The sequence below is a fragment of the Bufo gargarizans genome, chromosome 10, assembly GCF_014858855.1.
Source record: "Bufo gargarizans isolate SCDJY-AF-19 chromosome 10, ASM1485885v1, whole genome shotgun sequence".
NCBI lineage: Eukaryota > Metazoa > Chordata > Amphibia > Anura > Bufonidae > Bufo > Bufo gargarizans.
In genome coordinates, this window is record NC_058089.1 from 15048678 (window position 1) to 15076389 (window position 27712).

General features: G+C 44.5%; 1 protein-coding gene across 1 annotated transcript; it reads right to left on the minus strand.

Moving 5' to 3' along the window:
* Nucleotides 1-527: 527 nt before the first annotated feature.
* Nucleotides 528-19820, minus strand: RAG1 (recombination activating 1). The gene is made up of 2 exons (XM_044270501.1): nucleotides 19736-19820; nucleotides 528-3682 (listed from the first exon to the last, which is right to left on the minus strand). The coding sequence occupies exon 2, from the start codon at nucleotides 3669-3671 to the stop codon at nucleotides 528-530; it is 3144 nt and encodes a 1047-aa protein (XP_044126436.1). The 5' UTR covers nucleotides 3672-3682; nucleotides 19736-19820.
* Nucleotides 19821-27712: the final 7892 nt, after the last annotated feature.

Here is a 27712-nt window from a genome sequence, read left to right on the forward strand (position 1 = left end):
ATAAGCAAATAGTTCCCATATATGATAATTAATGGAAGAAAACAGAGATAGAGACAGGTATAGCAAGCAAGAGTTGGGGTGACAAGATGAAGGAAACTTGGCCCCAGGAGGTAGATAAATAGTACCTAGCTACAAATAGTCAATGAGGTCATAATTCACTTAAAACAAGCATTGTCTGTTACAAGAGACTAAAAAATATAAACCACAACCATCAATTCTTCAACATGTAAAACTCTAAAACAATCTGACGAATACCAGCCAAACAGATGTAGCCATTTCTATGCAAAAATAATACGGTTCTACCATTTTTCATTCTCCTTACGGTATGGAACTATCCTAACCATCTGCTATCAAGATGTTAATAATATTTCTCACAACATAGAGCATTCTCCAGTCATCTTTGGAGAATAGGCTCATTATAGCTTGGTCCTAGCAACCGGGAGCTGGGGTGTCTCCTTGAGGTTGCTTGTGGACACAACTTTACCCACATGGAGCAAAACCATAGTAGAACATTGTAGAACCTGAACTCAGAATTCCATTAACTCTAAAGAATCTACTGGACAATCTATTCCTTCTTCGTTCTCTTGAAAGGGTTCTAGATCTATGGTAAAACCTTGGTTCTTCAGAGTAGCATGGGCATTCATAAATTTCTGAAGATATTTAGATGTGTAAAGCCAATGATGCTTCAAAACATCTTCCATTTCATAGGTTTTAGATTGTCTGGCGTTCATTTTTCGGAAGCGTCTGAACAGTTTATTACCAGATTCATTGCCTTCACTGGCCCAAGCTCCGATAGAACCGTCACGTTCAATGATCTCTGGGACGTGGGCTAGGGTTTTGTGGAAGTAATTGGTGATCTTGCCCTCATATCTATACTTGAACTTGGTGGACAAGAGCTCTGCAAATCTCTGAGAGTGGTAACTATACTGGCAGAGCAACTCTGGACACTCTTTAGCTGGGCATGAAGAACGCCACACTGGTTTCATTTTGAGATACAAGTCCATAAGTTCTGTGAGGGCCATTTTTCTCTCCTCGGAATGTATTAGCTCGCAAATGGCCTCAACTGTTTCCTTGGTCATGAGTTTTCGAGCAAAGTTTCCATTCATTCTCATTATAGGTTTTAAGTTCATCCTCTTCCTAAGGTGTTTGTCAAGTGTTGCGTGCCATTTCTTTCGTTCTTCTGTGGTGGCTTTGGAGTTTTTGTAGACTTCTCCTATTTCTAGTTGGAATATTCGATAAAACTCTGCCGCATTTCCAATGTCACAGTGCAAAGCATCAATTGATGGTAGGGTTTCAATAAATGCCTTTGCAGAAACTCCCTTAACCCTGTCACGAAGTTCATCAACAGATTCATGGTAGGGATTAGCTCTCCATGTTTCATAGCGTTGCAAGTTCTCACCGTGGCTTCTGGTAATGGAATGGAAAACCAAGTTCTGAGAAGCTTCTAGACGGGTGGCATCACAAAGAGTACAAATATAGACAGAACCTGAGGCTTCAAGTCCTTCAACTTCACGCACAAACTTCTCATCATAACCTGTACCCCGGAAGATAAACTTAAAGCTTCTACGTATTCCTCCAATCTCCAAGAGGAGCTCACTGCATTTCATGGATTCTCTTTCGGCTATCAGAGGACCCAGGATGGCAGTCAGAGTTTCATGATCTGATTCATCAGCAAGCATTAAACACACAGGTTTGCAACAAAGTTCAGAATTGGGTTTAGCCTCCTCAAAAATTCTAACAGATCCATTTTTGCTGTCGGTAACACTTATGTTCATGATGGTGAAGGAAAAGCGGACAGCCTTCTCTGGTACTGCAGGTCCACAGCCATGCTTCTCACTTACATCTCCCATACCATCACATGATTCTTTAATCACCACAATAAATGGCCCAGAAAGGTATTCCTCCAGGTCTTTGGACTTTAAACCTTCGAGGATATTTTCTTCCAAATCTTTTAAAGCTGAAACCAGAGCAGCATCATATCTAAACCTTTTGGAGATTGCATCAACAGGATATTCATCAACAGATCGATTTAGTCCTGATAGGCCATCAATGATGCCAACATCTGTACTGGTGGACACATTCTTCAGTGGTGGTTTCCATTCGAAAGGGTGGCAACCTGGTAGCAGGGCTTTCTCTGCGTTTCTCAGAGCATGCAAAGGTTGGAAGATCTGCCTCCCAGTTATGGCTTTGACTGTTCTGTACATTTTATGGTACTGGCTACAGCTCAGAAAAGTGTTTACTCGTATTGCAAGGCAGACGGCTGGTTGCAGTCCTGCTCCCCTACCTTCCATGATGGCCTCTAACTCATCAGCCTGGCGGTGTTCATTCCTTGCTCTTAAGGCCAGGAGAAAGAGAGTCAAGCAAACTGATTTCACATCACCTCCTTCTTCTTTATCGGCAAAAGCCTTCACTTGCATCTTGAGCTCTCTAAGACGGTGCTTTTGTGCTCTCCTTGTGAGTGACAGTAGATGTAGCCTGGGTCTTCCACCTTTGTTGATATGAGCATAGGCATCTTTACCTTTGATTTCCTTATGCTTGGAGATATGTTGAGAGTATTTTCCAAGCAGGATTTCTTCATCACATCCGGTCACTATGCACTTTAAGATCAAGGAGTTCAAAATGCAGAGAAAGGACTTCACGGGCGTTATAAGATCTGTTGGAAAACAAGTGTGTCTACAAGATGGACAGTAGCAACCCATGATCTTGAAGCATTTGAGGAGGCAAGTCCGGCAGAACAAATGTTTGCATGAGGTTTGCACTGGATCAGACAATATGTGTTCACACACCTGGCATGTGACTGACTTGATAAAATTAGAAGGATAGTCCACCACCAGTAAACTGGGGTCAAGATGGATATGTTTGCACTGGTTCTTAATTTGATTCAGGGTCTTATTCTTCTTCCAGAGGGATGAGATGTTTCCATTTTTGTTATTCTTTCCATGTTCCACGCTGACTTTTCTCTTTTTGATAATAGAATTTTGGTGGATTGTTCCCTTTCTCTTACCCCAGTTTTTGGAGGAATTGCAAATGTCACATGTTGAACTGTGAGGCTTCCATTCCACGGCATTGTTACGAGGGAAATAAACCTCACTACAGTAATTGCTGAATTTTTGATTCATGATACTCCAGCAGTTATGGCAAAAACATGTGGGATGCTTGGAGTCTAAATCACCTCTTACATCTATCTTAAAGACCTTGGAAATGAGTTCAGGCCAGGAGGTGGCCTTCTTCTCTTTCCGTCTTAGGACATCTTGAGTCTCGTTGTCTACTGGTCCATGTACTGGGTAACTCCTGTTCTGTTGATCCATTTTAAAAGAGACTCCACAAATGCGACATAAATGTTGCAAAATGGCTATGTGGGCATCTTCTTCCAGTCTCTTCACCTGTGCCTCATTGTTATCTGAGATGCTGACCTCCAGATCTTTGCCATTTCTAGGTGATGTCATTGAGGACTCTTGGCTGAGGTCATCAGAACTCTCATTGAAATGTGGGGATTTTCCCTGAGAGCTAGTACAAGACACCCCACTGTCATCATTGTGTTCTTGTGAGGATGTCCTCTCCAGGGACTTCACTCTGAACAGCTTAAACTTCCATTCTGAGAATTTGGTATATGGGGGCTGTATTTCATTTGTCACTGGGTTTTCTGGAGTGCTGACCAATGGCAACTCCATGTCCTTGAGTGCTGAAAGACATGAGAAGTATACATGTTAAGACTTCTTTATACAATCTATGAAAAACATATGGCTAATTTTATACCAGCTTTGGTTGTAAACGGGGAGAGATTTATTAAACCGTGTGTGTAAAGTAGAACTGGCTTAGTTTCCCACAGCAACCAATCAGATTCCGCCTTTCATTTTTCAAAGGAGCTCTGAAAAATTCATCTGATTGTTTGCACCAGTTTTCCGTAACACCAATTTTGATAATCTCTACATTAAGAGACTTTAAAGTGAATGTCTGCCTTGGAACCTAAATACGTTCAAAATTCTGTACTGATTAATTTCTTAATATATGATTTTGGTCGGCGCTTTTTTAATACAGAACTACAACTCCCCTGCATGGACACAGAGTTAAATTATCAAATTCTACCCGCCTTCACCAGTAGAGGGAGTGGAAGAGCTTACTGCAAATGTAATTGTATACAATAAGTTCCTCAGCTCCCTCTAGTGGTAGCAGAAGGCAGTCAAAATTACACAATGTAACGTTATGTCTATGTGGGGGACTTGGAGCTCTGTATCAGAAAAAATTGAACTTGGACTGCAAAAAAGATATATTAAGAAATTAAGCAGCTCAGAATTTGGATATTTGACCACATTAAAGAGGAGCTTTCACCTCTCCTGACGTGTCTGTTTTAGTAACTACTTGCATTCCCCATGCAATAACAGTTCTGGAGCATCTATTCTTACGACTCTATGTTATGCCATTCCTTTAGTATAACTGCTAGAATTTTACAAATAAACTCTATGTAGTAAAGGTACTGCTGGGTGTTACCAGTAGCTGGTGAGTCGGACTCTGCACCTTTACTGCAAGCTGCTGGCAATTCATTCATAAAGTTCTAGTGGAAATAAAGGAATGGCACAACATAGATCCATAAGAATAGATTCTCTGGAATTCTTATTACATGGGGAACGCGCATATTTATTAACGGAGGAGCGGAGACAGGTCCACATTAACCAATCACATTCTACTATTCTATTTCATATCTACAGGTATCTATGTCCAATCTAATGTCTATCTTATCTATTTTCTATCTAATATCTATCTAATTTCTATCTAATTTCTATCTATCTAATATCTATCTCTTATCTATCTATCTAATATCTATCTATATCCTATTTATCTATCTATCTATCTATATATCTATCTATCTATCTCTTATCTATCTATCTATCTATCTATCTATATATCTATCTTTTATCTATCTATTATCTATCTATCTACACAAACAAAAAACAACAGCAGCACACTCTCCTAGAAAGTGAATCCCTCCTAGATTCCAGGTACGAATCCACAGATAATGTCCAAAGAACAAAAATTAAGGCAGCACTCCAAAGAAGGTGAGGGTGGTGGACCTGTTTATTACCCCATTCACTCTGGGGTAATAAATGGGTAATAAACAGGTCCACCACCTTCACCTTCTTTGGAGTGCTGCCTCAATTTTTGTTCTTTGGACATTATCTATCTATCTATCTATGTCATATCTACCTAACTATGTATGTATCTATCTCATTTCTATCTAATAGCTATCTATCCATCTCATATCTAGCTCCTACCTATTTACCTATCCATCCATCCATCTGATATCTATCTATTTCATAATTATCTATCTCACTATCTATCCAGCGTCTGTCCATCCATCCATCTAGCATTTGGGCAACATAGTTAGGGAGCCCTTATCTACCCCGCTCAGATTCCCACCGCAGCCACCACATTCCCCCTCCCAAGTACAGTAACCCTCAGCATCTGCTGGGGTTTGCCTGGTGCTTATGCCGGCCCCGTATATAACATTGTCAAAACATCTGTGGTTTAGAGATAAGACGGGCAACACTGGATAGACACACATGCAATACATAAAATCACAAGAACATACAGTACAGACCAAAAGTTTGGACACACCTTCTCATTCAAAGAGTTTTCTTTATTTTCATGACTATGAAAATTGTAGATTCACACTGAAGGCATCAAAACTATGAATTAACACATGTGGAATTATATACTTATCAAAAAAAGTATGAAACAACTGAAAATATGTAATATTCTAGGTTCTTCAAAGTAGCCACCTTTTGCTTTGATTACTGCTTTGCACACTCTTGGCATTCTCTTGATGAGCTTCAAGAGGTAGTCACCTGAAATGGTCTTCACTTCACAGGTGTGCCCTGTCAGGTTTAATAAGTGGGATTTCTTGCCTTATAAATGGGGTTGGGACCATCAGTTGCGTTGTGGAGAAGTCAGGTGGATACACAGCTGATAGTCCTACTGAATAGACTGTTAGAATTTGTATTATGGCAAGAAAAAAGCAGCTAAGTAAAGAAAAACGAGTGGCCATCATTACTTTAAGAAATGAAGGTCAGTCAGTCAGTCCGAAAAATTGGGAAAACTTTGAAAGTGTCCCCAAGTGCAGTCACAAAAACCATCAAGCGCTACAAAGAAACTGGCTCACATGCGGACCGCCCCAGGAAAGGAAGACCAAGAGTCACCTCTGCTGCGGAGGATAAGTTCATCCGAGTCACCAGCCTCAGAAATCGCAGGTTAACAGCAGCTCAGATTAGAGACCAGGTCAATGCCACACAGAGTTCTAGCAGCAGACACATCTCTAGAACAACTGTTAAGAGGAGACTGTGTGAATCAGGCCTTCATGGTAGAATATCTGTTAGGAAACCACTGCTAAGGACAGGCAACAAGCAGAAGAGACTTGTTTGGGCTAAAGAACACAAGGAATGGACATTAGACCAGTGGAAATCTGTGCTTTGGTCTGATGAGTCCAAATTTGAGATCTTTGGTTCCAACCACCGTCTCTTTGTGCGACGCAGAAAAGGTGAACGGATGGACTCTACATGCCTGGTTCCCACCGTGAAGCATGGAGGAGGAGGTGTGATGGTGTGGGGGTGCTTTGCTGGTGACACTGTTGGGGATTTATTCAAAATTGAAGGCATACTGAACCAGCATGGCTACCACAGCATCTTGCAGCGACATGCTATTCCATCCGGTTTGCGTTTAGTTGGACCATCATTTATTTTTCAACAGGACAATGACCTTAAACACACCTCCAGGCTGTGTAAGGGCTATTTGACCATGAAGGAGAGTGATGGGGTGCTGCGCCAGATGACCTGGCCTCCACAGTCACCGGACCTGAACCCAATCGAGATGGTTTGGGGTGAGCTGGACCGCAGAGTGAAGGCAAAAGGGCCAACAAGTGCTAAGCATCTCTGGGAACTCCTTCAAGACTGTTGGAAGACCATTTCAGGTGACTACCTCTTGAAGCTCATCAAGAGAATGCCAAGAGTGTGCAAAGCAGTAATCAAAGCAAAAGGTGGCTACTTTGAAGAACCTATAATATGACATATTTTCAGTTGTTTCACACTTTTTTGTTATGTATATAATTCCACATGTGTTAATTCATAGTTTTGATGCCTTCAGTGTAAATCTACAATTTTCATAGTCATGAAAATAAAGAAAACTCTTTGAATGAGAAGGTGTGTCCAAACTTTTGGTCTGTACTGTATATTGCCACAATAAACCTACAGCATAATCCAATCATAGTATAGATTATCCGGTGCCACAAATCTCAAGTACAGTAAAATTTATATAAAATAATGATATAAAGAACACAGATATAATAATCCAGCATCAATGCAGTTTACCGGTTTTATATAAATAAAGCTTACTCATTGCATAATAAATTGTTCTCCGACTAATATATATATTTTTTTGGGTTTAACAAAAATCTAAACATATTGAGGGACATTTATTAAAGCTTTTACGTCACTATTGTGGTGTAAAAAAATAAATAAATCACAGATTACGGCGCACTCCATATTTGTGCCATAATTTAAAACTTTTTAAACTTCTTGTGCCGGCATACATACATAATTCCTCTGGGTAGCCATCTTATATGCTTCTGGCCTATGTAAAAAACTGTGAACTATCATCTTCATGAAGCCTGGGTCGCCTATGATATAGACGGACACTTTTATTACCACTACTCTTTGAGGCCAGCAATAAAAGGTCATAAAGGCTATACCAGGCCGAGCTCATCCTGTCCTATGAGATAAGATAAGCTCGCTGTCAAGCCTGGCTGGAGCGTGACGTCATTAATTTCCAGGTCTGGTTTGAGGAGAGCTAATAGCCCTTAATTAGCTCTGGGCATAAAACCAGTCCACTTTCATATTTCATTTATGAATCAACTTATGCCCTTTCTGACACCAGATCCAGGCTCTACAGACTATTGTGGTTAATTGGGTATCAAATATGACTAGAGGATGTGATTCCTTAGCTGACCTATGGGTGGTAGAAGAACTACAGGTCCCAGCATTACCGTGTGTGGTCTCATTCTGTAGGTAAATAAATAAGGATCGCAAATATGTATTCTGTATAACAATATGCCGATGTATCAAGGAGATACGGGCTTAAGTATAATCCTCATTGTAGGAACTGAACTTTGATGGGGTCATAAAACACTTGGGGGCAATCCCTAGGATTGACAGTCACTCTGCTGCCATTGGCTGACAGGAGTAAGTCTCCTGCCCATGGCAGAGTTCATAAAAATCCATGCACAAGGACAGAGGAGAGAGACCCATGGAACATCACCAGACACTTAATTGGACATTGACGGCAGATCCCTGTATCAGAAGAACTTTGAGGGTCTCCCCTGATACATACTGAACGGGGTTTGCAAGGATTCAAAAAGGACATATGAATGACCATCTGAAACCCTCCAGAGAAACTAAGTATTCTTTCATCTTTTTCCCTTTCATTTGAACTGTCGTGATTATTTATATTGTTATTATTATTCTGTAGATTTATAGTCATTTTCATTAGATTTGTATGCACTGCTTTTTACCGCTTATTAAAGATTATAAAATCTAAGTGGCCAAGTCTTCCATATTCTAAGCTGCTGAACAACGTACCTTGCCTTTGAAGAGACGTTACCAGGTAGTTAGTTAAATTGCATTTAGGAATTGTAGCTGGGGGTGATTGACTGCGGTTGGTCAGTAAGTGATATCCGGTTCATCCACTGATCTGTGTGATAGTGAATGACCCGGATAGTCGGCTCGTGGACCGGGAACCCACGTGGTGGCAGTTACCGAAGTGTAGTGGGGGGTGTTAGCCGAGTGGTAATACCCCGGTCACGTGAGGTCTCTGTGTGTGCGCAGACTCCGTCACAGACCACTACGTCACAGCTGTGGGATCCGGAGCGGTCGGATCCATAGTTCGTGACATTTTTATGGTGGCAGCTTACGGGATTCTGTATGCTTAGAATATTAGTGCATGAAGTTATGTCCATAACTCTGTACTAAAGGATTGAAAAATTCTGGAAGACGAAGCACAGTGCATTAGTTTTGATAGAATAATAATTCACGACAGTACCCTCCCCTCTCTCTTGTTTTCTGTCCTATCTTTTATTTGGCAATAATGTCCGAATCCGTGAATTATGACGCCCTGAGCGTGGCTGATATCACAGCTCTGTGTGAGCACAAAGGCATCCAAGTATATGGGAAAAATAAGACTGTCCTTATCCAGGAGTTATGTGCACGGAGGAGTCAAGAGTCATCCCTGCAGGATTCAGAGAATGGAGGAGACTCTGGGGCCCCTGAGCCAGGTGACCCCTTCCAGAATGAGGATGATGAACTGGGAGGAGGACAGCCTGCTGGGGCTTGCAGTCCTCTAGCTGGACATAACTCTGTCTCTATGCCATCCCAAAATGGTCTGGACCAACTAATGCTTAGTAACCCGGACTTATATTTTCGGCTGCTGGAGGCACGTCGGGCAGAGCGCCAGGCTGAGCGCGAGGCTGCAGAACGGGAAGCTGTCCGCAGGCATGAACTGGACATGGCCCGAGTACAGCTTCAGGGGTCCGACCGGCATGCCACATCCACAGGCCCATCCCTGATGGTCAAGCCAAAACTGCCTGTGATGGAGTCTGAGAACTGTGACATTGATCTTTTCCTGCATGCTTTTGAAACCTCATGCCAGCAGTACCAGGTACCAGAGCCACAGTGGGCGGGACATCTAATGTCCGCACTGAAGGGCAAAGCTATGGAGGCCCTGGTCGGACTACCATTAGCAGAGCGTACCAGTTACGCGGTCATCAAAAAGGCTATTCTGGTCAAGTACCAGCTGACTCCAGAGACTTACCGTTTACGGTTCCGGTCCCTGCGGAGAGGGCCCGGAGATACTTTTATGGACCATCTGGGCAAGTTGCAGACCACCTTCCAACAGTGGTCTGATCCCCTCACAGAGGACACCAAGCAGTCCCTGGCGGATCTGATGGTCCGAGAACAGTTTGTCTCCAATTGCCCCACAGATGTGCAAAAATATGTATGTGAGCACAAGCCGAAGAGTGCGCGAGAGGCGGCCGAGCTAGCCGATGAATATGTCGCCATGCCCAGCACTCGGGCATTCAAAGACACTCTGTCCCGTCTGGGAGGAACCATCTTCATCTGCTTCTTCCTCCCGGCCAGCTTTGTCGGTTCCTGTCCAGCGACCCTTTCACAGGCCTGCACAAAGACCGGAAGGAGTCAAGCCAGCACCGACAGACGCGCGCAAGTGCTATGCGTGCGGCAAGCCAGGACACCTCAGCCACTCGTGCCCGGAGAAGAAGACAGCACCTCCTGGCAAGCTTGCCCGCAACCCATCATCTGTGCTGTTAGTGAATGGAGCTGCAAGACACACCGCAGACAACCTACAGTCGGTTACTGTGGGCAACCGGTGCACCACAGGCTTCCGCGATACAGGAGCCGAAGTCACACTAGTTCGGCCTGAACTAGTGGATGACGCAGACCTTATTCCCGGCAAAAGCCTCACCATCACGGGAGTTGGGGGGGTGAGCCCTAATGTTCCCCTAGCTCGTGTTTTCCTTGATTGGGGGGCTGGGAGTGGAGTAAGGGAGGTGGGAGTCTCTGCGGAGATCCCCACAAATGTTTTATTAGGCACTGACCTAGGACGATTGGTCTCGTGCTACGTGCCCCCTGGAAGCACACAGGACTCACCCGTCCCTATGGAGGTCCCTGGACATCCCGAGGTACTGTGCAAGGATGTTTGCGTAACATCAGATAACCTTGGGGATGGACCGCGGGAGGTGGGAGGTGGGGTGTGTGGGAGCAGTTCTCCTATGACAGGAGATGTAGAGGGGATGGCGGGTGTATGTACACAGGTAGCAAACATGTGTTTAACTGATTCAAGTTGTGCAAATGTTAAATGTGATGACATTATTGTGCCTGTGTTGCCCGTCACTCGCAGGGCTGCAAAAGCCGCAGCGGAACGCTCCATTGGGGAAGAGCAAGTGGAAGTGTCCCCTTCCACCGGTTCGGACCCCGTGGACTTAACCGCGTCAGAGCCTCAGCCACTGTCCCTGTTCGCCACAGGACAGCTGGCTGGGACTTGTAGTGCCGCCTTTGAGCAGGCCCTGCGAGATGACCCTACCTTGGAGCAGCTAAGAGGGTTAGCTGCCAGCCCTCCCACTGAGGGAGACAAATACCGAGTGTGTTGGGACAATGGGAAACTGTATAAGGAGGACATCTCCCACAGTGACAGTAGGGTGGGGCCACTCAAGAGGCAGCTCATTGTACCTGTGCAGTTCAGGGAACAATTACTGCAAGTGGCTCATGAGATCCCCTTAGCTGGTCACCTGGGAATAACCAAAACAAAGTCCCGGGTGATGCAGAATTTTTTCTGGCCTGGCCTCGGGGCAGATGTCGCCAAGTACTGCAGGTCCTGCGACACCTGTCAGCGAGTTGGCAAAGCAGGAGACCGTCACCGAGCTCCATTGAATCCCTTACCAATAATTGATGAACCCTTCAGGAGGGTGGCCGTGGACATCATTGGTCCACTGGCCATCCCCAGCAGTTCGGGTAAACGGTTCATATTAACCCTGGTGGATTACGCGACGCGCTACCCGGAAGCAGTGGCGTTATCCTCCATTAGGGCGGACAAGGTTGCAGACGCCCTGCTGGGGATCTTCACGAGAGTGGGGTTCCCAGCTGAGCTTCTCAGCGACCAAGGACCTCAGTTCATGTCTGAACTAATGCAGGGGCTCTGTAGGAAAATACAGGTGAACCATATCGTAGCCAGCCCTTACCACCCACAAACAAACGGCCTCTGTGAGCGCTTCAACGGGACGTTGAAGCAGATGCTGAAGACGTTTGTGGAGGCGCAAGGGAAGGACTGGGAACGATATCTACCTCACCTGCTATTTGCCTACAGAGAGGTTCCCCAGGAGTCAACCGGGTTTTCGCCCTTCGAACTCCTGTATGGTCGACGAGTAAGAGGTCCCCTAGACCTAATCAGAGAGTCTTGGGAAGGCAAGGTTGTCAGAACTGAAGTCTCTGTAGTAGACTATGTCCTCAGGTTCCGAGACAAAATGGAGTCGCTGGTAGGTCTGGTACAGGAGAATATGGTACAGGCCCAAAGCAAACAGAAGCAGTGGTATAACCGCACTGCCCGAGAGAGAATCTACCAGGAGGGGCAGAAGGTCTATGTCCTGCTGCCAATGCGGCAAAACAAACTGCAAGCTGCATGGGAAGGGCCGTACCCCATTGTCAAATGTCTGAGTAAGGTAAATTATGTGGTGGGCCTTGGAGAGGGAGGTAGGAGACAGAAGACGTTTCACGTCAACATGCTCAAGGAGCATCACGAGAGAACGCCACATGTTATGCCGGTTTGCAGCCTGCCCGAAAGGGAGGAGGCCGACCCCCTACTAGATCTGCTAGCTGACACTCGAGAGTTGGAGGTGGACTTAACCCTCAACCCTCAACTCTCGTCCCAGCAGAGATCTCAGCTCTTAGAAGTGTTGACGGCTCACCGTGACACTTTTACAGGGAAACCCGGGAGAACACACCTTGCAGTCCATCATGTGGACACAGGTACACATGCTCCCACAAAGCAGTCCGCCTACCGTGTCTCACTGGAGGTCCAGGCAGACCTCAGGAGAGAGATCGAGGAGATGAAGCAGCTCGGGGTCATTCAGAAATCCCACAGCGCTTGGGCCTCACCGGTGGTTCTGGTCCCGAAGAAAGATCAGACAACCAGGTTCTGTGTGGATTATCGGAAACTGAATGCCATCACAACCTCGGATGCTTACCCCATGCCCAGGATTGATGAACTGTTAGATAAGTTGGCAGGAGCCAGCTACCTGACAATCATGGACCTGAGCAGGGGGTATTGGCAGATTCCCCTGACCTCGGAGGCTCAGGAGAAGTCGGCCTTCATCACCCCTTTCGGCTTATACGAATTTACTGTAATGCCGTTTGGGATGAAGAATGCGCCAGCCACCTTTCAAAGGCTTGTGAATGACTTGCTGGAAGGACTAGAAGAATGTGCTGTCGCCTATTTAGACGACATTGCCGTGTATAGCCCCACGTGGAAGGAGCATCTGGTGCACCTGTCGCAAGTACTGGACAAACTTGCTGCGGCTGGACTAACTGTTAAGCCTAGCAAGTGCCAGCTGGGCATGAATGAGGTCACTTACTTAGGCCACAGAGTAGGAGGAGGCACACTGAGGCCTGAAATAGAGAAGGTGAAAGCCATTACGAGATGGCCAACACCTCTCACCAAGAAGCAGGTCATGTCTTTCTTGGGAACGGCCGGGTACTATAGGAAGTTCATCCCGAACTATAGCGCCCTGGCCAAGCCTCTGACAGACTTGACCAAGAAGAAGCTGCCCAGGATGGTGTCATGGACGCCGGAATGCGAGCAAGGCTTCCAGGCCCTGAAGGATGCACTAGCCAGTGCTCCTGTGCTTCAGGCCCCAGATTTCACTCGGAAGTTTGTGGTCCACACGGATGCTTCCGCCTTTGGTCTGGGTGCAGTCCTGAGTCAGGTGAACCAGGCCGGGGAGGAGCATCCTGTACTATACCTGAGCCGTAAGTTACTGGCCAGGGAGACCAGCTACTCCACAATAGAGAAGGAGTGTTTAGCTATTGTGTGGTCCCTGCAAAAGCTACAACACTACCTGTATGGACGCAATTTCACAGTGATCACTGATCACAATCCCCTCAGCTGGTTGGCACGTCTCGCAGGAGACAATGCGAAACTGCTGAGATGGAGCCTGATTTTGCAGCAGTACAACTTCACCGTGCAGCACAGAAAAGGTAGTTTACATGGAAATGCCGACGGGTTGTCGCGGCAGGGAGAATCGTCCGGAGACGGCTGGGTTGCTGGGGAATAGGCTTGTGGCCATTTCCCCAGGCAACCTTTTAAAAGAGGGAGGTGTGCCGGCATACATACATAATTCCTCTGGGTAGCCATCTTATATGCTTCTGGCCTATGTAAAAAACTGTGAACTCTCATCTTCATGAAGCCTGGGTCGCCTATGATATAGACGGACACTTTTATTACCACTACTCTTTGAGGCCAGCAATAAAAGGTCATAAAGGCTACACCAGGCCCAGCTCATCCTGTCCTATGAGATAAGATAAGCTCGCTGTCAAGCCTGGCTGGAGCGTGACGTCATTAATTTCCAGGTCTGGTTTGAGGAGAGCTAATAGCCCTTAATTAGCTCTGGGCATAAAACCAGTCCACTTTCATATTTCATTTATGAATCAACTTATGCCCTTTCTGACACCAGATCCAGGCTCTACAGACTATTGTGGTTAATTGGGTATCAAATATGACTAGAGGATGTGATTCCTTAGCTGACCTATGGGTGGTAGAAGAACTACAGGTCCCAGCATTACCGTGTGTGGTCTCATTCTGTAGGTAAATAAATAAGGATCGCAAATATGTATTCTGTATAACAATATGCCGATGTATCAAGGAGATACGGGCTTAAGTATAATCCTCATTGTAGGAACTGAACTTTGATGGGGTCATAAAACACTTGGGGGCAATCCCTAGGATTGACAGTCACTCTGCTGCCATTGGCTGACAGGAGTAAGTCTCCTGCCCATGGCAGAGTTCATAAAAATCCATGCACAAGGACAGAGGAGAGAGACCCATGGAACATCACCAGACACTTAATTGGACATTGACGGCATATCCCTGTATCAGAAGAACTTTGAGGGTCTCCCCTGATACATACTGAAAAGGGGTTTGCAAGGATTCAAAAAGGACATATGAACGACCATCTGAAACCCTCCAGAGAAACTAAGTATTCTTTCATCTTTTTCCCTTTCATTTGAACTGTCGTGATTATTTATATTGTTATTATTATTCTGTAGATTTATAGTCATTTTCATTAGACTTGTATGCACTGCTTTTTACCGCTTATTAAAGATTATAAAATCTAAGTGGCCAAGTCTTCCATATTCTAAGCTGCTGAACAACGTACCTTGCCTTTGAAGAGACGTTACCAGGTAGTTAGTTAAATTGCATTTAGGAATTGTAGCTGGGGGTGACTGACTGCGGTTGGTCAGTAAGTGATATCCGGTTCATCCACTGATCTGTGTGATAGTGAATGACCTGGATAGTCGGCTCGTGGACCGGGAACCCACGTGGTGGCAGTTACCGAAGTGTAGTGGGGGGTGTTAGCCGAGTGGTAATACCCCGGTCACGTGAGGTCTCTGTGTGTGCGCAGACTCCGTCACAGACCACTACGTCACAGCTGTGGGATCCGGAGCGGTCGGATCCATAGTTCGTGACACTTCTCAACACTTTTCTGAAGTGGCAAAAAAGGGGTGTGGCTTGATAGGAGGGGGCGGGGTGTAGACTAGACTTTCTGGCACAGGGGCTACCATCGATGCAGCTAATTTATTGAGTAATTTGCCTCAAAAAGTTGTTCTATCACTTCAGCAAATGGCATTTATCATGTAGAGAAAGTTAATAGAAGGCACTTACTAATGTATTGTGAGTGTCCATATTGCCTCCTTTGCTGGCTGGATCCATTTTTCCATCACATTATACACTGCTCGTTTCCATGGTTATGACCACCCTGTAATCTAGCAGTGGTGGTCGTGCTTGCGCACTATAGGAAAACGCACCAGCCTTTGTGCGCTCCTACGGTCCGGGCCACCAGACACTCCATAGCTTTTTGCTATAGTGCGCAAGCACGACCACCACTGAGGGATTGCAGGGTGGTCGTAACCATGGAAACGAGCAGTGTATAATATGATGGAAAAATGAATCCAGCCAGCAAAGGAAGCAATATGTAGAATAACAATACCTTAGTAAGTGCCTTGTATTAACTTTCTCTACATGATAAATGCTATTTGCTGGAGTGAGAGGACCCCTTTAATAAATTAGGTGCATCGTTCTCCAGAGCAAGGGGATCAAGACAGACTTGCTAAATGTTCCCATTTGGGTTTATTTGCCCAAACATTTTGCAATTCATTTTACAGAACTCATTCCAGTTTTAACAAAGGGAAGTCGGCGCGGTTATACTGTCAATTTATCAACTGCAATTTATTTAGTCGCAGAAATTGCACCATCTTAATTCAGTAAAGCGGTGGTCTCACTGCCTAAAAAAAAAACAAAAAAAAACACTAAAATAACACTTTATTAATTAATCATAAGAAGTGGGCTCCAAATGTCCTATATTCCCACGACAGACATACAATGAGCTTATTGCCTGTGTTATGAACCCCTTTACGGATAGTCAGGGAGATCTCCTGTCTGTAAGGGCTCATGCACAGGAATGTATTTTTTATCCGCCTATGTTTTTTTTTTGTTTTGTTTTTTTGCAGCCTGTATGCAGATCCATTCGCTTCAATGGGTCTGCATAAAAAGCGGAATTTACTCTGTGTGCATTGCGCACCCGTATGTCTGCATGGCCCTTCTGAAAAAACATAGAACATGTCCTATGCTTGTCAGTATTATGGACAAGGATAGGACAGATTTATTATGGGCCGTTCTGTTCTGCAAAATGTGGGACGCACATGACCGGTATCTGTGTTTAGCAGATCCGCAATTTGCAATTCGGGTGCATGAGCCCTTACTCCAATGTACGGCCACATGGGGGGCAAAGACAGAGGTAGGGAGAGGAATGGAGGCAGCGGGCGATTTGTTCAGCAGGACACTCGATGTCACTATGCCAGCGCTGCAGGTCATACTGCCGTCCAGCTCCATCCTGGGATAGCCTCAAGTCTTATGGGGCAGCTGGTGATACATTATCTGACCAGGACTGCATCTATGTGCTAGGTCAGACTATCTGTTGTCAGCTAGGGTGTCCCCAGCGTCATACACCCCTCACATGTATCAACCTGCTGCCCCAAGTGTTCAAACATTTCCTATCTTTTATATCCTCCCTGAGCTTTGATGTGAAAAACTACGAGAGAGAGAGAGCGAGAGAGAGGGAGAGAGAGGGAGAGAGAGGGAGAGAGAGGGAGAGAGAGGGAGAGAGAGGGAGAGAGAGGGAGAGAGAGGGAGAGAGAGGGAGAGAGAGGGAGAGAGAGGGAGAGAGAGCGAGAGAGAGCGAGAGAGAGGGAGAGAGGGAGAGAGGGAGGTGGCTCAGTGGTTAGTACTGGTTCCTTGCAGCTCTGGGGTCCTGGGTTCGAATCTGACCAAGGGCAATATCTGCATGGACTTTGTATGTTCTCCCCGGGTTCTCCGGTTTCCTCCCACAGTACAAAGACAGACTGATAGGGACCTTAGAGTGTGAGCCTCACTGCTAATGTCTGCAAAGCGCTGTGGAATATAGTAGCGCTATATAATAAAATAAATAGGTAGACAGACACAGATAGATATGAAGTAGTGCACTACACATTACCATTATATGAACCCTAATCAGGGTAAACATTCCCTGGTGCAGGGGTTACACTGTATGCTCTTTGATGTGACAATTATCGCCCACGTCTGATGGCGCTGTGCCCGGCTCTGGGCCGACCCCGCTAGCAGCCGCCAAGGCTGAACACTGATCATAATATATGGACATACATCAATGATATGCAAATAAACCCCTCACTTAGCACTAATCCGTTCCTTCTGATCAGGCTTCTGAAATCGTAAACTATGTTGCAGTGTCAAGTGAGATGTTTATCAGATATTCTGGATTACCGAATGATGAATTATTCGATTCTCACTAAAATAACCTACATATTACCATATAAGGCCGGTGCTACACAGCGACCGAAAACAGGAATAAATTAAGGTGAAATGTGTTTCTCATGTGACTCCAATCTTAGATAGATAGATAAACAGAAGATAGATAGATAGATACAGTACATAGATAGATACAGTACATAGATAGATAGATAGATACAGTATATAGATAGATAATAGATAGATAGAAGATAGATAGATACAGTACATAGACAGATAGATACAGTACATAGATAGATAGCTAGTTGATAGAGATAGATAGTAAGTAGAATGTGATTGGTTAATGTGATCAGCGGTGTCCAAATGTTAAAGGGGTTTTCTCATGAACACAACTGTTGGATATTTTGCGGTCTGTAAATTGTGGATCCTCAAAACACTGACACCGTGTGCGTTCTGTATTTTGCGGTACGGAACAGCCGGCCCCTAGTAGAACAGTCCTATCCTTGTCTGTAATGTGGACAATAATAGGACATGTTCTGTTTTTTTGCAGAACAGCCATGCGGACATACGGAAACGGAATGCACACGGAGTAATTTCAGTTTTTTTGTGGCCCCATTGAAGTGAATGGTTCCCCATAAGGGCCGCAAAAAAAAAAATGGAATGGACATGAAAAAAAAAGATATGATTGTGTGCATGAGCCCTAATACTGATGACCTATCCTCTAGACCAGGCATGCTCAACCTGCGGCCCTCCAGCTGTTGTATAACTACAACTCCCACAATGCCCTGCTGTAGGCTGTTTGGGCATGCTGGGAGTTGTAGTTTTGCAACAGCTGGAGGGCCGCAGGTTGAGCATGTAGATAGACAGACAGATAGATACATATGAAATAGGGCTCGTGCACACAACCATAGCCAAAACAAGGATACCGGCCTCGAGCGTCCGGCCCATAATAGAACAGTCCTATCCTTGTCCGTAATGCGGACAAGAATAGGACATGTTCTATATTTTTGCGGATGCCACAAAACAGACATATGGATGTGCTGTCCTCTTTTTTTTACGGCCCCAGTGAAGTGAATGGGTCCGGATCCAACCCGCAAAAAATGCGGATCGGATGCGGACAAAAAATAAGTTTATGTGCATGAGCCCATAGATAGTATACTATCCATTCCATTCCATTACTATAAGAACCATATTACTATCACATAACATATTATCATTGTTTCAATTATCATATATTTTTCATGATTATTATTATTATTATTAAATAACCCTTGTTTCACGGCCATGCATTCCTCTAGCCCCACAATATATAACACTCCGAGCCCCCTAATCAGGGAAACAAAGAAAAGTAAATACAAAATAAATACAAAATGTTAAAATAAAGTTATCGTAATACAAAATAAACACATATATCAACGCTAGGCAAATAAACCCCTCAGTGAGCACATTCTTCCTACAGCATCAAAGACGGTTCTTTTAGCCTCATTTTAAAACATCACAGCCAAAAAAAAAAGAGATTTGAAAGCATATCCCTGCGTTCCATGAAAAGTTCATAGCTCTAGATGACAACCTGCACATAACGCAAAGTCTAGAAACTTTATTTTTTTTTGTCCAGGCTTGGAAAGAATTGCCTGACATTTAAAATATTTAGCAAAAAATATAGCGGAGATCGGGTAAATTTAAGAAAAAACGTGACTTTTTAGTAAACGTTGGAGGGTGTAATTTAAGCATTCAGCGGGAGGGTTTGCGCCATCCAGCTCCAAGAAATGTGAGGGCTACTTTTCTCCAAACTCTATGAAATGTCACATATAAAGCAGACCCTCGGGGCCGCTGCGGGGGCGGCACAGATATCCAGCTGCAGACTTAATACACTTCAGCAAACCAGTGCCCAGGAGATCCCTGGCCAAGGGTTGTCACACGCTCCTAATGCCTGCTAATGTGACAGATGCTCACCCCTGGCCAGGATTTCGAATGGGAAAATCTGAAATGCAGGTCCCTGTAGAAAGGAGCCGGCAAGGTGATGATGAGCCTTGTGTTGGTCAGATAATAGGCCCTGGATGTGGCCAGGTTTTGACAGACAAGCCTAGGACTAATGGACTATACATACCTGATGCCAGCTTGTCAGTGCCCACGCACACAAGTGTCAGTCAGATCCCCAACCTTGGATGCTAAGCGCCAGCCTTTTCTGCTTGGCATGGCGAGCTCTCTGTGCCTCTATATATCATTTCATGCCAGGGTTCCTATTATTGCACAAAGCCCTGGCAGCCAATAAGAAGAAAGGCCGGCTGACCCCCTTTACCACAGCTGGGACCCGGCCCGTCCCTCCTCTCTGCACCTGGGACGCCCTGTTTTGCAGAATCTCAGTGGTTTAGCCACAGAGGTTTTGCGGAGCCGGGTTCTCATAGGGCTGGAGGCAGGCAGAGCATGACTGGCACAGCTGTGTTATTCCGTGCCACTTCAAAAAATAAAAAAACATTTCTGTTTTTGTGGGTCAACAGACCTCAGCATGTCAGGACAAACAAGAGAACGCCGCTGTCACGAGGTACTGCAAATGCATTTAATGGCGTATACGGCACCCATGTAGCATGTGAATGTGATAATACTGCACGGTTAACTAACGGCGGCAATTAGTGATTCGCCGCAAAGCCGAATTTTCTTGTGAATCGATTTAAACTGAAATAGTGTAAAAAAAATATATATAATACCTACCTGATCCATTTGCTCTTGATGAGCTGGCCACCGCCATCTTGCTTGAAGATCTCGGCTCAACTCCTGTGCACAGTGATGTATGACGTCATCTCTCCGGCCGGCATGATGACGTCATCTCAGGCCACGCAAGATTTCTCGCCAGACCTTCAAGCAAGACGCGGTTGCAGGCAAATGGATCAAGTAAGTATTATTATAGTCCTTACCTGTGTGCGCGAGCCGGTCTGAAATCAAATGCGGTCTCTGGGAGCAGGCAGTTCCGATAAACAGCCGCCGGGGACCTTCACCGGGCTGTTCTCGGAACTGCCTGCTCCCGGAGACCGCATTTGATTTCGGACCGGCTCGCGCACAGGCACAGGTAAGGATTTACCTGTGCATCGCCGGACTTGTGAGTTAAGATGGCAGCTCGCATGTGTTCGCGGGGCGAACGCGGCGAACTGGCCATCACTGTTCCTGAAAGCCTTGAGCAGTTTGGATTCAAACAGGCCTGATCTTTTGTATACAAAGACAGAGAGGAGAATGCCAAAGCTGACTTGCAACAGCTGATTCTTATTGAGGATACACAGCTCCCGCACAGCAGATACTGATATAGCTATTCTCTTGTTTACTGAAGATTTGTGCTAAAAAGCTTCCCCCCAATGAAAAAAAATAAATAATAAGATAAAAGTCTGATAGGTGAGGATCAGTATGTGCAACTACTATAATACTGTCCTCAGTGTGCAAAAACATAACTACTATGTCAAAGAATAGAATTACTGTACTATAATACTGTTCCTATGTACAAGAATATAACTACTATAATACTGCCTCCTATGTACAAGAATATAACTACTATAATACTGCCTCCTATGTACAGGAATATAACTACTATAATACTGCTCCTATGTACAAGAATATAACTACTATAATACTGCCTCCTATGTACAAGAATATAACTACTATAATACTGCCTCCTATGTACAGGAATATAACTACTATAATACTGCTCCTATGTACAAGAATATAACTACTATAATACTGCCCCTATGTACAAGGATATAACTACTATAATACTGCTCCTATGTACAAGAATATAACTACTATAATACTGCTCCTATGTACAAGAATATAACTACTATAATACTGTTCCTATGTACAAGAATATAACTACTATAATACTGCCTCCTATGTACAAGAATATAACTACTATAATACTGCTCCTATGTACAAGAATATAACTACTATAATACTGCCCCTATGTTCAGGAATATAACTACTATAATACTGCCCCTATGTACAAGAATATAACTACTATAATACTGCTCCTATGTACAAGAATATAACTACTATAATACTGCCTCCTATGTACAAGAATATAACTACTATAATACTGCCCCTATGTACAAGAATATAACTACTATAATACTGCCTTCTATGTACAAGAATATAACTACTATAATACTGCTCCTATGTACAAGAATATAACTACTATAATACTGCCTCCTATGTACAAGAATATAACTACTATAATACTGCTCCTATGTACAAGAATATAACTACTATAATACTGCTCCTATGTACAAGAATATAACTACTATAATACTGCTCCTATGTACAAGAATATAACTACTATAATACTGCTCCTATGTACAAGAATATAACTACTATAATACTGCTCCTATGTACAGGAATATAACTACTATAATACTGCTCCTATGTACAAGAATATAACTACTATAATACTGCTCCTATGTACAAGAATATAACTACTATAATACTGCCTCCCATAAACAAGAATATAACTACTATAATACTGCCTCCTATGTACAAGAATATAACTACTATAATACTGCCTCCTATGTACAAGAATATAACTACTATAATACTGCTCCTATGTACAAAAATATAACTACTATAATACTGCCTCCCATTAACAAGAATATAACTACTATAATACTGCCTCCTATGTACAAGAATATAACTACTATAATACTGCTCCTATGTACAAGAGTATAACTACTATAATACTGCTTCTATGTACAAGAATATAACTACTATAATATTGCTCCTATATACAAGAATATAACTACTATAATACTGCTCCTATGTACAAGAATATAACTACTATAATACTGCTCCTATGTACAGGACTATAACTACTATAATACTGCTCCTATGTACAAGAATATAACTACTATAATACTGCTCCTATGTACAGGACTATAACTACTATAATACTGCCTCCTATATACAAGAAGATAACTACCATAATACTGCTCCTATGTACAAGAATATAACTACTATAATACTGCCTCCTATGTACAAGAATATAACTACTATAATACTGATCCTATGTACAAGAATATAACTACTATAATACTGCCCCTATGTACAGGAATATAACTACTATAATACTGCTCCTATGTACAAGAATATAACTACTATAATACTGCCTCCTGTGTACAAGAATATAACTACTATAATACTGTCTCCTATGGACAAGAATATAGTTACTATAATACTGCTACTTATGGACAAGTTATTATAATTGGTATATTAGACTGGTGCTGCTCTTTAATAGATAGCAATGGCTTTTTGGTAACGAATCAATTTTCCCTGAAATGGTGGTTAAAACGACGCAATATACGCTCCAGAAAGAAGGCGTAAGGTACGATGTCACTGATGGCGCCCTGGCTGCGACTGACCAGTTTGGTGATCTCATCAAATGGCCGCAAAAGTCTGCATGCGTTGCGCATGAGCAGTCACTGCCGTGGTGAAAAGAAACCAAGCTCCCCAGAACCTGTCCTGCTGCAGAGTTCGTACAGGTAGTCGTTAACGGCACGTTTCTGCTGGAGCAGCCTATCAAGCATGTACAAGGAGGAGTTCCAGCGCGTTGGGCAGTCACAAATCAGACGTGTGCCATGCAAGGCACGTGTGTCATTTTGCCCTGTTTCAGCCCACTCAGCAGATTGGCACCGTTATCGCACACCACTTTACCAACTGTCAAATTGAGCGGGGTTAGCCACTGATCGGCCGGTGACCGCAGAGCTGAAAGCAGTGCAGGACCAGTGTGGCTCTTGGCTTCCAGGCACAACAGCCGCAGCACAGCATGGCAACGTCTCACCTGGCACGTCGAATAGGTTCTGGGGAGCTTGGGAGGTGCAGCGGAAGAGGTGGTAGCAGTGGAAAAGGAGGAGTCATCTGAGGAGGAGACGGAGAATGGAGTAGGAGGAGGAGAAGAAGAGGCAGGCCTGCATGCAATCCATGGCGGTAACACCAAATCCACACCGGTGCCACGGGTTGCATGCTTAATGGCCGTCAGAAGGTTCACCCAGTGGGCAGTAAAAGTTATGTACCTTCCCTGCCCGTGTTTGCTAGACCACGTGTCTGTGGTCAGATATATCTTGGCACCGACACTGTGTGCCAGAGATATATTCACTTGCAGCTGAACGTGGCCATATAGCTCTGGGATGCCCTTCTGGGAGAAATATTTCCTTCCTGGGACTTTCCATTGCGGTGTGCCAATGGCCACAAATTTTTTAAAGGCCTCCGTGTCCACCAGTTTATATGGCAGTAGTTGGCGGGCTAGCAGTTCCGACAAGCCAGCGGTCAGCCGTTGGGCAAGAGGGTTATCCAGCGTCATCAACTTTTTACGTTCGAACATTTGGGCCACGAAAGCCTGCCTTCTGCCAGATAAACGCAACGACGGCACGGTGGAAAGTGGAGTGGAGGACAAATGGTAGGAGAGAGGAGAAGGAGAAGAGGCAGGACGTGGAGCGTTGCTCCCACTGGGCTCGGTGATGGGAGGCCAGGTGCCTTCTTAAGGCGGTCATCCCTAGGTGAGTGTTGGGCTTACCGCAACTTATGCGTTGACAGCTCAGGCTGCAGATGGCAACACTATTGTCAGCAGCTGACACGTTAAAAAAAGCCCACACTGCGGAGCCATGTGCTGGTGTCCTGGGAGCGCCAGATGTGACCGTGCATGGTGGATGGCTCGCTCCAGATACATTAGCAGTCTGCTTTTTGCCTCCTGTGCACTGCGGGTTCTGCCTGCTTCTCATCCCTCTCTGCTGCCCCGTCTCTCCCTCTGAAGTCCCCTCCTCTTCCACTCTTGTGGGCACCCACATGACGTCCATCGACACATCATCATCACCTTCACCACCAATGACATTAGAGCTCTCGGAGTAGGCAGCAACAGCGGGGACCACCCTCCTTGGACTGATCTGGGTACTGATGTCAGACCGCTGGGTGGCTGACGTTGCTACCTCCTCTTCCTGATCCCATGCCAAGAATGGCTGCGCATCGGTAATGTCTGGGAAAAAAATTCCTCTGACTTAAGTGGAGGGGCTATGGTGGCGGTGTCTTTGGGGGTGCACACAGCAGAAAGTGAGGATGGTGCTGATACAGAGGATGAGGAGGGTGCAGAAGCGGAAAGCTGAGTGAGCCACTCAACCAACTCTGGAGCGCCCTTCAACTTCCAACTAAGGCTCCGGCCTGGTGCATCTGCCCGACCCCTACCACCCCTGCGGAATGGCCTGCCTCTTCCTCTGCCTGTCATTTTCAAAATGACCCTGTGACAAAGTCCCTATAGAAGAGCAGTATTTGTGGAAGCAGGTATATCGCAGGCCTCAATCAATATTTGGTGGAAGCAGGTATATCGCAGGCCTCAATCAATATTTGGTGGAAGCAGGTATATCAAACCCCTCTATCAGTATTTTGTGGAAGCAGGTATATAGAACCCAATAATGAGTATTTGCTGGAAGCTGGTATATCAAACCCCTGAATCAATATTTTGTGGAAGCCGGTATATCGCACCACTTAATCTGTTTTTTGGAGGCAGCAGGTATATCACACCAGTTGCAATTAGTTATTCGAATAGCGTTTGTCCCTCTATCTAGCTGCGGTATCTCAGCAGAACCGCACACAACACAAATGCACTATAATGTGCTTTCTATGTTAGAAGGTATATTATAGGTAAATCACACCCCTCTATCAGTTTTTTTTTAGGGGCAACAGGTATATCACACTAGTTGCAATTAGTTATTCCAATAGCGTTTTTCCCTCTGTATAGTTGCAGTATCGCAGCAGAACCGCACACAACTGCCGCACAATACAAGTGCACTATAATATACTTTCTATGTTAGAAAGTATATTATAATATATCGCACCCCTCAGTATGTCACACCTATCGACAGCACACCTATACCAGTCCTTAAAAGGATTTTTGTGGCCCTATTAGCTAGCGTTTGGTGTCCCTAACAGCCTGTCCCTGCTCCACACAGCAACCTCTCCCTACACTGGCAAAACACTGAATGTAAAATGGCGGCCAGATCAGGTTTATTTATAAGGTAGGGGGTATGTCCATGTGCTGAAACGTCTCAATTGGCTGTCCTGTACCACCTGATGGATGTGTCATGGGTCAAAGTTCTTCACCATGCTAAGAATATGGCGCCAGCGGGCAACGCCATATGTTCGCCTGTTCGGCGAACTGAGAATGAGCAAAACGACTGCCGGGCGAACCGCAAGGCCTTCTCTATTTATGGAAACCCCCTTTAACTGAATGTAGAAATCTTGACATTGAGAGTAAAGAAACATCAAGCAGTTTTTAGTGTGTGAATTGTGACAACTCCATTACCCCAGAATATGACACCCTGCAAACTAAGCGTTAACGTCTTCGCAGATAGTTCCCCGTCCCTCATTCTCATGCTGATACTGCCCCCAAGAGGCCGACTGTAGAAATAGCACAATGTGAGGAATTCTGTTTCAGAAACGTCTTACAAGAGATGTGATCTGTAGCAGATTGTACAGCCGTGCTCGCCACCCCGTGCAATCCAGTGGGGGGGGGGGGGTCCTCCAGTCTGCGTACCTTGTACTCTCTCTTCCTCCTATAAATCTGGACCTCTGTCAGATGGCCGCTGTCTCAGACTGCCCCCCCCCCTTCTCCACTGCCTTGAGCTAGACCAATGCCCATACTCAACATTGGCCACAGCATCTAAGGGGTTAAAGGTCCAGGAATGAAATAAACTCTGATCCTGGCTGTTAGGGAGGCTCTAGCGCCATCTCTGCACTGTAAAGGTATGTTCACACAGAAAAATACTCGGCAGAAAAATCTGATGAGTATTTTTGCAATGGAAGGGTAAGTACTACTCAAATGGGGTCATTTATTAAACTGATGTAAAGTAGAACTAGCTTAGTTGTCATAGCAACCAATCAGATTCCAGCTTTCAAGCAGCTGTCAAAAATGAAAGGTGGAATCTGGTTGGTTGCTATGGGCAACTAAGCCATTTGTACTTTACACCAGTTTGATTAATTACCCCAAAAGTGTCTTCTGTCCACAGGTTACCTGAAAGACTTTTTAGGTACAGGACCAGAGAACCCCTTTAACCCCTTAAGGACCCATGACGTAGCTGTACGTCATGGGTCCGATCCCTAAACATGGCACCCGCTCGCGCGTGCAGCTGACGCCTTAGCCGCGGGGTCTCTGCTATTTTAAATAGCAGAGACCCACGGCACATGTATGCGATCAGCCATAAGGCTGATCGCATACATCTTACCTTTCAAATGCCGTGGTCAAATATGACCACAGCATCTGCGCAGACTGGAACCGGAAGTCGCGCGCTTCTGGTCCGGTAACAGCGTTCCCCGGCTGAGATCGGGGGACCTGTTACCTCGATCTAATTGACCGAAGCCCCAAGCCTGCTTCAGAGTCAATTAGATGTATATATCAATACAGGCCACTAGGTGGCAGCCTTGTATTGATATAGTGCAGTTGAAGTCTTCAATGATGGCTATTTAGCCATCGAATAATTGCCAGTTATTGTCACCCAAGGTGACTTTAAAAAAAAGTAACAAAAAGTTTTTACAAATATAAAAAAAATAAAAAACCTAAAAGTTCAAATCACCCCCCTTTCCTTAAAATAAAATAAAAATACTTAACCAATAAAAAATAAAAAAAACATCATGGGCATCGCCGCGTACCCATACTATAAAAATATAACAATATTAATGGCATACGGCAAATGGCGTAGCGGGAAAAAAAATTAAAACAGCCGAATTGCCATTTTTTGTCACTTCAACTACCCAATAAATTTTTTATAAAAAGTGATCAAAAAGTCGCACACATTTAAAATTGGTATCACTAAAAAGAACAGATCGTCCCGCAAAAGTAATAGGGGTCAGAATATGGTTATGAAAAAAAAAAAAAAAGATTCCTCAAAGTTTTATTTTTATTTTTTTCAGTATTAAAACTTAAGAAAAATGATACAACTGTGGTATCGTTGGAACCGCACTGACCTGGAGAATGAAGATAACAGGTCAATTTTACCGCATAGTGTACAGTGTAAAAGAAATAAAATAAAAACCTTTATCACAATTGCGTTTTTTACCAATTCTACCCCAT

Excerpts from the sequence above, each read along its gene's own strand:
- RAG1 (XM_044270501.1), bottom strand. The coding sequence starts at position 3,671 with ATGGAGTTGCCATTGGTCAGCACTCCAGAAAACCCAGTGACAAATGAA.